The sequence below is a fragment of the Pagrus pagrus genome (genome assembly GCF_965226575.1).
Source record: "Pagrus pagrus genome assembly, chromosome: 3".
NCBI classification, from domain to species: Eukaryota; Metazoa; Chordata; class Actinopteri; order Spariformes; family Sparidae; genus Pagrus; species Pagrus pagrus.
In genome coordinates this window covers 23,880,195-23,892,322 of record NC_140187.1, presented here as the reverse complement: position 1 = coordinate 23,892,322, position 12,128 = coordinate 23,880,195, and the positions used below count along the sequence as shown (strand labels likewise).

General features: G+C 41.1%; 2 protein-coding genes across 9 annotated transcripts in view; both read left to right on the top strand.

The window, feature by feature from the left end:
- Positions 1 to 82: 82 nt before the first annotated feature.
- LOC311253803 (beta-crystallin B3-like) lies at positions 83 to 2,477 on the top strand (the record flags this gene model as incomplete). The annotated part of the gene is made up of 6 exons (XM_084347739.1): positions 83 to 158; positions 512 to 593; positions 706 to 821; positions 934 to 1,066; positions 1,893 to 2,035; positions 2,147 to 2,477. Exons 2-6 carry the CDS (start codon positions 519 to 521, stop codon positions 2,475 to 2,477), a joined length of 798 nt encoding a protein of 265 aa, XP_084203865.1. The 5' UTR covers positions 83 to 158; positions 512 to 518.
- A 1,309-nt stretch (positions 2,478 to 3,786) lies between these two features.
- The window catches only part of cita (citron rho-interacting serine/threonine kinase a), a 41,911-nt gene continuing 33,569 nt past the window's right edge, over positions 3,787 to 12,128 (top strand). For all 8 annotated transcript variants that reach the window (XM_084347922.1, XM_084347919.1, XM_084347921.1 and 5 more), the window contains exons 1-9: positions 3,787 to 3,893; positions 4,173 to 4,295; positions 4,437 to 4,578; positions 5,063 to 5,238; positions 6,457 to 6,558; positions 9,771 to 9,913; positions 10,706 to 10,799; positions 10,885 to 11,091; positions 11,282 to 11,435. In XM_084347922.1, coding sequence (XP_084204048.1) covers positions 4,194 to 4,295; positions 4,437 to 4,578; positions 5,063 to 5,238; positions 6,457 to 6,558; positions 9,771 to 9,913; positions 10,706 to 10,799; positions 10,885 to 11,091; positions 11,282 to 11,435 — 1,120 coding nt within the window. In that variant the 5' untranslated portion in view covers positions 3,787 to 3,893; positions 4,173 to 4,193. The remainder of the gene's footprint in view (positions 3,894 to 4,172; positions 4,296 to 4,436; positions 4,579 to 5,062; positions 5,239 to 6,456; positions 6,559 to 9,770; positions 9,914 to 10,705; positions 10,800 to 10,884; positions 11,092 to 11,281; positions 11,436 to 12,128) is intronic.

Genomic DNA, 12,128 nt, shown 5'->3' with positions numbered 1-12,128 from the left:
ATAAACCATAAATACCCCCACTGGCCTCAACCGACCGCTCGCCAGGCCTCCACACCCACACACACCCTCACACTGAGACAGACAGGAAAGAGAGAAAAGAAAGAGAAAAGACGGAGAGCGTGGCTTGTACGTGGTGCAGTGAAGCACAAGCCATCCAGGTAAAACAAAAGATGAAGATCATCCCTCTCTCCGACAGGCCTTTCTCTTTTACTCTCTCCCTGTCCCCTCTTCTATCTGCATCCAAGTGCTTGCTTCTTAAGTAGCATTTTGTGCACTAGTCATGTGTTATTCTTACATATACAACTGACAAGATTTGAGTGACAAACAAGTAAAAGTCTGCAACTGCTTCGCTGATATATTAGATTTGTGAACAAGATTATTTGCAAGCAGTTGAAAAGAAGACATTTTTATCCTACCAGTGAGCCTATTTGAAAGGTTTCTTTTAAAGAGTTAAAATGTCTCTGATGTTGTCACTTATGGCACTAAACTAAGTGATTGCTGTGCTTTGTAGAAAGAAAATGACAGAACAGCAGGGAACCCCAGACCAGCTGCCTGCAGAGAAGGGCCAAGGAGGGGCTGGAGCCACATATAAGGTACCCAATTGAAGAAGTGTGTGTGTATTGAAATAAGTCAGAAATGGAATGAATTGTGACTCTTTGCAATGGCGGAGATCAAACGTCATCCAGCTCTCCACCTGTCTTGCAGTTGGCAGTTTTTGAGTATGAGAACTTCCGTGGAAAGAAGGTGGAGTTGTCTGGTGAATGTAAAGATGCGTTTGAGAAGACACAGAGAGTCGGCTCAGTCATTGTTGAGTCGGGACCGTGAGTAATCCCTTTATTTTTACTGCTCTGCATCTTCTCTTCTAGTTGTTTGACTTTGTTAAGGATGAATGTGCATGTTTATGCATTATGCCTTTTCTCCATGTACCCTCAGATGGGTGGGGTTTGAGCGTCCTGGCTATGCAGGAGAGCAGTTTGTGTTGGAGAAAGGAGAGTATCCTCGGTGGAGCACCTGGACCAACTGCCAGAGTTCCTACAGCCTCTGCTCATTCAGGCCTCTGAAAGTGGTCAGTATTACCGGTACAACATTCAGTGATGGAAGAAGTATTTAGGTCCATTACTTAAGTAAAAGTACTAAAACCACACTGTGAAATTACTCCAATACAAGAAAAAGTCCTGCATTTAAAACCTGTATGTAAGTATTATCACCAAAATGTACTTATGATATAGACTGACTACTATAATATTATACTTTGTATAATATCATTAAATCATTATTATTCACACGTTAATGTGTATGTTGCATTTTACTGCTGTAGATGTTTATGGTTGAGCTCATTTTAACTTCTTTATGTGCTGTTTGGTAGTTTGATCCACAGCAGTGCATCGCATTTTGTAAGATCATACTGTGTGTGTGTGTGTGTGTGTGTGTGTGGCGTCACTGTACTGTGAGAAGCAGGTATCTTCAAGTTTTCCTTGTGACGATGCGTTATTTGACCCAATCCAAGAGGGTTTTTTCATAGTTTATTTATCTTCAGAAGTAGGAGAATTTTCTCAACCCATAAAGAAACACTTGATCCTTCAGTTCGTCGCTTTCAAAATCAACATAGTTGTTTTTTTTTTTTACTGGACAGGAAGAATATGAAAATCTGAAAAGTAACTAAAGCTGTCAGACAAATGTTGCATTGAAAAAAGGTACAATATTAGCCCCTTAATGCAGTGTAAGTATAAAGTAACATACATTGGAAATCCTTAAGTTAGCTACAAGTACAGTTCAGTTCAGTTTTTACTGAATAACAGTGCTTGAGTAAACGTACTTTTTTACATAAACTACTGGTAACATTAGCAGGAGTAACTTACTGTCATGCTCAAACCTGTTGTTTGTCTCTGCAGGACAGCGCCGATCATAAACTCCACCTGTTTGAGAATGCAGGCTATGAAGGTAGAAAGATGGAGATTGTTGACGATGATGTCCCCAGTCTGTGGGCTTATGGTTTCCAGGACCGTGTGGCCAGTGCTAAGGTTATCAATGGAACGTAAGCTGCAAGCTCCCCAGTGATTTTTTGTTTAAGGAGAATGTGTATTCTTACTATGTCATTATCATATCCCAGAAATAATGTACACTACTCTTTCTCTCCCCTCTGAAGGTGGGTGGGATATATGTATCCAGGCTACAGAGGGCGCCAGTATGTGTTTGAGCAGGGAGAATTCAAGCACTGGAACGACTGGGGAGCCGCTGCACCTCAGATCCAGTCCGTCCGACGTGTGCGGGACATGCAGTGGCACAAGAGAGGGTGCTATATTGCCCCAGCTCCTGCCCCTGCCCCTGCCCCTGCCCCAGCCCCAGCCCCAGCCCCAGCTCCAGCCCCTGCCCCTACACCTCCCAATCCAAATCCCAATCCCACTCCCAATCCCAACCCTACTCCCAACCCTAATCCTGCTCCCAACCCCAAATCTCAAACTCAACCCCAGCCTTAAAACCCACACCTCCAGCACCTCCTACACCAACTGGGGCAAGCTGAAGGCAGCTTGCCAGTCCCTGATCGCTCCACTATGCCCCTTGTTAGCCTAGAATATCTGACTAAGCAAGTTCGGAAAACTGGAACTGACAATAATCATGTAAACATAAACATGTAAATCTGTTGGAAATAAAGGTTTTGGTCCTGATTTTGGTAATGTGTGAATTATTGTACGTGCATAAAGGAATATTAGGGATGTGCTTTGTTGAGTGTATTCTAAAGATTGCAAGGTGGTTTGTGTGGCAAAGAAGGAGTAATAGTGACCATTTAGATTGGGATACAGCATTAAAAAGAGTGTGGTAATTATAGTTAAAGGGGCCTTTTTAGACTTAATGGTCAGTTTAGGAACAGTAGAAAAATTGTAGGACAGGGGAGGGGGGCTGAATCTTCTATTTAGATTCATTAAAAAGTGATGTCCTGCGTTAGATATTGGCTGCAAATTTTTGAATAACTTCAATTTCAAGTGGATTTGCATTACAGTACTGACAGAAGGCAATTCCCACATGGCATCATCAGTTATGGGACACTTCAGTTTGCACAATTCATAATTTAATTAAAGTTCCCCTACTGCTTTAAAAATGTGTTAACTGAACCTTGTTTGAATAATTAGGTCAAAGTAGTCTTAGGAGTTTTAAAATAAAAGCTCTGACACAGATGGTATGATCTTCTGCATGCAGAACACACCTTTATGACCCATACTAAGCTGTGGGCGCATGTAAAGTCATCTTCTTGATGTAACTACTTGATCTCTTTTATAGATGATACATCTTGCAAGGGGAGACTGAACTAAAACAGACTATTAAGTAAGAGAAAACACTAAAAGACCCTCCCCTGATCTCCCAGAAAAGATAGAATACTGAAAAATAAAAATTACAATACCCTTCCCCTTTTTTCACCTACAATATAACATTGGTTACAGAAGGTATTTAAAATCATCAGCAGCTATATCTGTCATATTATTAGAATTAGTCATAATATTCAAATATCAAAAATACCTTTCTTCTGTAAGAGGGTTTCCTGAGAGTCTGTCATTGTTGAGGCGAGCAACAGGGACAGTGCAAGGTCAGTCATTGGTTTAAAACAACAGCTGCGCCCGCCCATAAAATACCAGCCAACCAATCAAACGCCACCTTCATTCAACATCAGTCAATTCAACATCAGTCATTGGTTTAAAACAATAGCTGGACCCGCCCAGAAAATACCAGCCAACCAATCAAACCCTGCCCTCATTCAGCAGGCTCGAGAGGTGGGCAGAGAACGCGCAAAATTTGAAAGTTGACCGGAACCAACGTTGCCGGAGAGGAAAACAGTGTGCTCTCTATCACGTCAATGTATCTGTGTGTATTGAAACTATAGTTACCTGCATGGCAGTCTGGTGAGTAATGTTATACCGTACTGTTTTGTCTCTGTAAATATATCTGAACGATACTCATGCGTGTCGCATTAACGTTTTGTCTGTTAGCGAAGTTAGCCAATGCTAGCCAACGTTAACTTAGCATGCTAACGGGACGCTTTGTTGACATCTGTTGACAGATTATTTCCTTGGTCTTGCTTGTACCTCATACTACCGTCGTAAATGTCACTAACCCGCTAACATATTACATTTAAGTACACACTTCTTTTCACTTAGACCAACTGTGTTTCATTTGCTCAGGTTATCTGTTGTCAAGAAGCCATGTTGAAGTTCAAATATGTGAGTCAGGGAAGCCTGAAAATGCTGCCTTCCTCTGCGGAGCCCATCACCAGCCGCAGCTCACGACTCAATCAGGTGTTTCAGGTAAAGCAATGTGTCCCTTAGGTGTCCCGATTCTGCTAACAGTATATATGCATCGCCTCAAATACTTTGTACAGTTTGAAATCAGCCGCAGTAACTGTCAGTGGCTGACTTCCTTTTCCTGTGTTTATGTATTGTCCTCAGGGCCGAGTCAGCCTGTGTGGGCAGCAGGGAGGATGCACTGTAGGTCGGGAAGAGTTTCTGGAGGCTCTGCTGCTTCTGTACCAAGAGTGTACCTCCCCAGAACTTATGAAGATACATCATGTGGCAAACTTTGTCAAGAAGTGTAAGCATATATTTTACACGTGTAAGATTTCTTTGTTTGATATTTGTGGCCAGTCCAATATTTTCCCCACCACATTAATTGACTTTTTTCAGTAATTAGTTAGTTAGTTTAAGGCATACCTATTTGTGTTTTTAAACCTTCATCTGGCAGTTGCTGTTTTGCATGCCATGATGCTTTTATTCTGTTTCTCCTTTGCAGTTTTTACACCATAATGTCAAATCATCCCAAAAAGAGATCACTGAAATTTGTATTCCACAATTAGCAAATACAGGCCATATAACCAATATTGGCATGTTGTTTTCAAGACCAACCAGGACCAGCCAATTTATTTAATATCTGTACCAGCATGTAACTGTGTATCTCTAATAGAATATGTTATTTGTGGTATATTTGATTGTCACATCCATCCACAGTTGTTTCACCTCATTCCTCAGAGACTATTGGTGTAAAACCTGTGTGTCGTTGTGTGTGTCTTCTGAAACAGTTTCTGAAGTGGTCTCAGAGCTGCAGGATCTGCAGCCGTGTCTTAATGATTTTGAAGTGCGTGCAGTGGTGGGTCGCGGTCACTTCGCCGAAGTCCAAGTGGTCCGGGAGAAGGCCACTGGGGATGTTTGTGCCCTGAAAGTCATGAACAAGACAGTGTTACGCACTCAAGAAAATGTAAGATTCATATGGTTTCAGTAAGTCGAAATACTGTAACAGTAAAATATAGAAAATACATTTTAGAAAGGTTGTTTCCATTCTTTTTTCATCAATGTTGTGGCTTTTCCACATTATAGGTCTTTTATATGGATGCCATTGTTATATGTGACGGTAGGAAAAACACAGGGGAAAATAATAGATTATAGGGCTTTTGAATTCAATTTAGTGGCTTCAGTTTCATGGTCCTGGTACTCTGCATGCTGGCTCACTGTCACACTGTCAAGGCTTACTTGGACATGAAGCCATTGTTAATGTTGTTAGTAACACCTGTGCTTCTCCTGCTGTGACAAATCAAAATGTCTCCGGTGGCCTATTTTTTCAGAGCATTTCTTTCAACCACTGTCAAAAGCTGAAGCCAAGCTCAGTTGCTGCAGGAGTTATGATTTGTGAATTGTGAAGGTTCAGTAATGACTTTAGACACATTTCATATAACCATGACATGGACATTCAAATGAACTAAGGATTTCTTTTTAATATATATGTAATATTGCACTGTCAAATACTGACTACAAAACTGTGCTGTTTATCACAGAATAAACATGAATAATAATAAGAAAGTAGTCAAGAAGAAAAACATGTGCACAGCTTCAGTTGTAGGATACAGTGTACTATGCAAGTGTTGTGATTTTCATTTTTGCATTCATATTTTTGTGTGTTAACCTACTTGCTGTCCCAAAGTTGCAGTCTGTAAAAGGCCCACTGGAGGGTGCTGTAGGGTTAAATACAGCAACAAATGTGGGTACATCATTTCACAGCTGTGCACTCTGGCATGTGACTAATAGAGCAGATCTGAGTCAGAATAGTACATGAGCTGCGACATGAGTCTGGAGTGAGCAATACAATGAACAACTTGTCTGAACAAGAAATGTTTGCTCATGCCACCTGTAACTACTTACTTGTAAGAACATAATTCTAAATGGCAATCCACTTTTAAAACTAGCAACATGAACTGAAACCAGGAAAGGAAAGCAGCAATTGTTATCATCAACATGTGTAATATGTGCATTAAGGTATCCTATGGTTCAACTGAAAGAATCCTCAAAGTTTAGAATACATTTAAACCCCATTGAAGCACTTAAGATGGTAGCCTGATATATGGCTGATATGTTAATCATAGTAACAATTGCAGCATTGCTATTGCGTACTCATGCATATTCCTTTTCAATTCTTCTCCAGGTGGTTTTTCATGAAGAGGAGCGGAGGATCCTGGCTCTGAACAGCAGTCCCTGGTTCCCACAGCTTCTCCATGCCTTCCAGGATAAAGAACACGTCTACCTGGTGAGGCTGCAGGATTTTTCTCTGATCTTGAGGATGTACAAAAATCACTATTTTACATACATATGTTCTCAACAGAAGAATCTCCCCATATTATGCTCATTTTCAGGTTCATACTTTGATTTCGGTGTCTTCTCAAAAATGTTTACATGCTTTAGAGTTAAAAAAAAAACACATTGTTTTTCTGATACAGTCAATTGCTGCAGCACCTCTGTCTGTTCACCCTCTGTCTGAATGCTCCGTATTGGTGCCTGTCTCTTTAAGCCCCCCACCTCCCAATAAGCCTGCTCTGATTGGTCAGCTCTCATGGGCCTGAGCAGAAAACGTATACCATGTTTTCACATCCACTCCAGTTGTGTTATTGGAGTGACATCTGTGCTGGGGTGTGGCTGAGGGTGGTGACTGTATAGTTGTGACATCACAACCTTACACAAGTCCTGACATATTATTTTTAGGTGCAGCTTCTGAATCAGCTGTGTGCATGTCTCCGTGGATTGAACATTTTGATACTTTCACAGTAATTATGTAGCACATAGACCTGCTTAATAATCTAAAAAGAGATGGAAATCTCACTTTCTACAATATGAGAGCTTTAAAGCAGCTTTTGTAAATTGCCATCGGCCAAAGGGTTGTAATGGGGCGTTCATGTGCCAAGCAAATGGTACACATTATGTCGTACTTGGTAGGAGTAAAATGCATTTTTTAAACTGGGGTCATACATGCCTTTATGTTGTTCCATATGTCTGGAGTTATTGGTCTTTTAACTGAAGTATACTAACCGAAAATAACTTGATGTTACTGTGGTCCCATCTCAACAACTGTTAACTGTTTTAATTGCAGATTTTTATGTTCTCTGAAAGATCTGGAGTCATTCAAATCACCCGTAATAGCACCATCTATGATAATATGGTTTAACATTGTTTGTTGTGGCAGATTAAATTAATGTTCATGATGTTATTTTATAGGTGTGGTGACTTTCACAGAGAGTAACATATTATAAAGTCAGCTGTTTTGAATGATAACTTAGAGTTGTTGGAGTTTTCACTTGAAATCTTCAGTTCCTTTTATTTAACTGAGCTTAAATCTATGTAGCAGCAGCGGCATACAACAATTGTTGTAGAAGCTGTCAGAAGCACCCTGAACTAATTCAAATAGAGTAACACTTGATTATATTATAATAACAATGCAGGAGACAAACAAACCTATGTGTCTCTCAGAAGACAATAAAATTCATCTTTGTATAGTGGTTTCAAGACAAATAGCCTCGGAGGGGAATGTTTTTTGGTGTGTACTTTGTGTTGGTTGACAGTTACTTGGGTAAAATGACACTCCTCAATGTTGGCTTTGTGATCTACCTACGATTCATATATTTTACCAGCATTTTAGGATTATCAGTGGTTGCCATCATAACCACAGTTACATGGTAAAGAGAACAATAGTCGGTTTCCCTTGCTGTACTCAAAAACTAGAAGCCGAGACTGATCTCCATCATAAGTGAAAAAAATCCACCAAAACTGCGGTCGCTGGGCCCAGCTATTGCTCAAATGAAATCTTTAATGTGTATAAGTTGCCTGCTTCTACACCCAGTGTCTTGTTTTCCTTTCTTTCTTTTTTTACTTGTTTTATTCATAGTGCAACATAGCCTATTTTTATATGAAGCAGTCTGCAAGACAGCTGTATTTCTGCGTTTTCTTTCACAGTTGTGCTTTTCATAATGTGACTAATGGGACAGGTGGATCAGTCAGAATAGCACATGAGATGTTATAGGAAGGAATCTGAAGTGAGCATTGAGAGGAATAACTTAATATGTAGAAGAAATGCTTTGAAGTCCGGGGATTGTAATTCTCTTTCAAAGGGGGGTTCACCTTGCAGCTACTTCAAAGTTGTGTTATCATGTTAGCATCATGTTAGCTTGCAGGCTAGCCACCAGTACAGCCATGCGTCACCGGGGTTTGTTCAGATTAACAACATTATTCAATGCTGGCAACTCTTCCGAATGGGGCCTCTTAGGTTCTGAGTGCAGTCTTTGAGCCTGGCTGTGATTTAGTAGCTTACTGCAACTAAAATCGCAATGCCACAATCCAGAGACTTAGACTGAAAAACAGTGGTAAAAATCCAACAATCAAGAGAGCTAGCCGTTTCCAAATGCAATCGGTAAAACACCCTCTGGATCACTGGATGTACTTGTCGTGGATATAAAGAATTAATAGGTGATCTTCACATTTGACTGTAGTTGTTTCCCAAAATGTGTCTCTCTAAACATCTTATCTTCAGCCATTATACACAGTGTCAATTTTGTCCTCACAGAGAGTGTCCATTGTAATCATCTTGAAGGCTCATGTTTTCTCTGATGACCTATTAGACTTTCTTAGGGTGTTAAAAAAAGCACACTGTATACTGCCCTTTGTTTTTCTTTCACTCACCCCCTCTCCTCATACCTCCCATCATGCCCCCTGCATGCATGTCTCCATTCTTCCTCCTCCTCTCTTTTCACTCCCCCTCTGTCTCACCCTGCTCCCTAACTGAGCATGGAGGAAAATACAAAGCATCCATCTTTATCCGTGTGTCAGAGAGGCACCCAGTCTCCCTGTTGCTAGGTAACACTGGAGAATGCTCCCCTTCATTCAGACTCGCCGACCATTCATGCACCGGGGGCTCTCGCCTGTTATGGCTGCCACCATATAGCTCAAATCAGCCTGACCAATGGCTTTCATCTCAGCATGCAGAGAGCAGAAAAGAGAACTTGAGTCAGACATGACCGAGGTGGATTTGTTTTTCCAAACTTTTAAGATGCTTATTAGGGTGTCTTGGTTTTTTGTTGTTGTGGCATGTTGTTTTGACTGTAAACATGCCTTGTTTTTGCCTGTGTCTCAGACAAGGCTATTGCAGTTATTGTTGGTGTATTTTTAGCCATTCAAGACCAATCCTTTGACTGCAGTATCACAGATAAATCTGCAATAGTTACATCCTGTGTTACATAACGAGAATCTATAATGAGGAGAACCACCCTATAAGCTTAAGCTGAATAGAGCTTTGATGTACGCTCAGACACGTGCTCCTACACTTGTTGCGTTGGTTTTCATTCTAAATATAGGCCTATTTATAGACATTCATAAATCTTTCAACAGCATGTTCATCTTAATCTAATTCAAATTCCAAGTGCTGGCCATAGTTTTACCCTGTCAATTTCTGACTGCATGCAAATGTGTCTTCAGGCAATGGAGTACTTGCCAGGCGGCGACCTGATGTCCTTGCTAAACCGATACGAGGATCAGTTTGATGAGACCATGGCTCAGTTCTATTTGGCCGAGCTGGTAGAGGCCATTCATGCCGTCCACCAGCTGGGCTATGTCCACAGGTAAGAGATCAGCCACAGATAAAGGACTGATGTTTCAAGGCTTTGAGGAAAAACACAATGAAAGAAGGAGGGCTGAAGATCTGAAGTTAGTCCTGGTACTCTTACATAGCCCTGTCACGGTATATACTTTTTGTTGGGCAATGTTATTGTTGTTTTAAGTCAGCAAAAATGATCAAAGTCATGTACACACATTGAGAAGTCGATAAGATACATACAGTAAGATATATATTTGTACAATAACGTAATTAATGTGAGGGGCCTACTCGTAGATCTTTCTTTCGTTTGCATTTTTGCTTTCACTTTGAAGGCCAATTACTCTTAAAGGTGCACTATCTAACTTTTTTGGTAACAATCTTGGTTATTTAGTCCAATATTATTGAACTGTAGGACTTCTAGATGGGGAGTGTGGTCTTTTTGTTCTCACTCCACCACCCACTCAAAATATAAGCCTATTTTGCTCTGTTTGCAAACATAAATATAAACATATGTACATCTAAAACTCATCTTAGCTCTTAAAACTGCAATTCTTTGCATCAAGGCCTCTATCTCTGTTTATAGGCCTGTAAAAGTGTACATAGTGTACCTTTAACTCAAGAGTTAAGTAGACATGAGAAATGTAGCATTGTAATTTAACCTGGAGCAATGTGTGTGATGTTATGTAACACCAAAAACATTGCTGGAGTTTACAAATGTATTCTGTTATCATCAGAGCGTCAGACACATAACGGTACTCAGGCAACAAACAGCTCTGTAAAAGCACTATCAAATCCATTCTAAACTATCCACTTGCAGAGATGTCAAACCAGAGAACGTTCTCATCGATCGCACTGGTCACATTAAGCTGGCAGACTTTGGATCAGCTGCCAGGCTCACTGCTAACAAAACAGTAAGTAGATTACAGAGTTTGTTCTGTGTATTAACTTCAGGATGCTTGAAGGTGACATCATCATGTTTTATTGATGTGGTTCCAGGTGGCAGCGCCCACAGTGCCTGTTGGGACCCAGGGCTTCCTCTCCCCTGAGGTCCTGGCAGCCATGAGCGGGGGCTCTCACAACACCTACGGCATTGAGTGTGACTGGTGGTCCCTTGGAGTCATAGCGTATGAGATGATTTATGCCAGGTCACCGTTTTCTGAAGGCACTTCCACCAAGACAATCAGCAACATACTAAACTTTCAGGTACTGATCTCTACCTGTACTGACATTAATCACAGCTTGTGATCTGCAATGGTCTGTAACTTCTATGTGAATGAAGAACTGTCTACTTACATTCCCAGTATTCTCAATGGAAATGTACAGTCTGATTTAGTAATATCTGATCAGTATATTCATTATGTAATGAATCCTTGTTCATGTTGTTTGCCCCCAGCGTTATCTTAAGTTTCCGGAGGAGCCGCGGGCCAGTAAGCAGTTTGTAGACCTGCTGCAGAGACTGCTGTGTGGAGCCAAAGAGCGACTGGGTTTCCAGGGACTCCGCTGTCACTCTTTCTTCTCCAGTGTAGACTGGAACAACTTAAGACAAGGTGAGGAGATTTCCTCTCCCTTGAGACTCTGTTCTGCTGTCTTTCCTGTGAAAATGCTCAATTTGCCTTGAAATGACACAGTGTCGCTGTAATCACATTACTGGACAGATGATGTATGACTAGCTGTCAAATATTAATGTTGTTTATAATACACATAAGTGTACTGCGTGCGTGCGTGCAGTTGCACATGGACTAAAAACAGCATTTGCATTGCCAGTGGTGTTGTCGGTAGTAAAATAATGAGATTCTGTCTGCCGTTGGCAGTAGGCCAGCTCTTTCCTGAGGAGGAGAATGGGAGGGAGGCAGAGACAAGAAGCGCGGCAGACAGAATAAAGATCTGCAACTCATCTGCTTCTCAACAGACGCAGCACAAATCTTTTTACGCTAGCGACAGCAGACACACTCTCTGTGGCGGAAATACACGTGCGTTTGTTGAGCGTCATTGTTGCCATCAGATCCGAGACTGAATGACAAAGAGTTTGACATTTTCACCTGACCAGCTGTGGGAAAACAAACCCCCACTAACATTCACATTAATGGACATTTTCAGTGAAGCACGGTCACATTAAAGAACCGCAGCTCTACAGTGGCTCTGTAATTTCAAACGTATAGCTGCAGGGGTGGTGAGTGTTTCTTTTGCTGTGCAGAGTACTTCATGTCTTTGGATGAATAAACCGTCCTTTCTGTGATTCT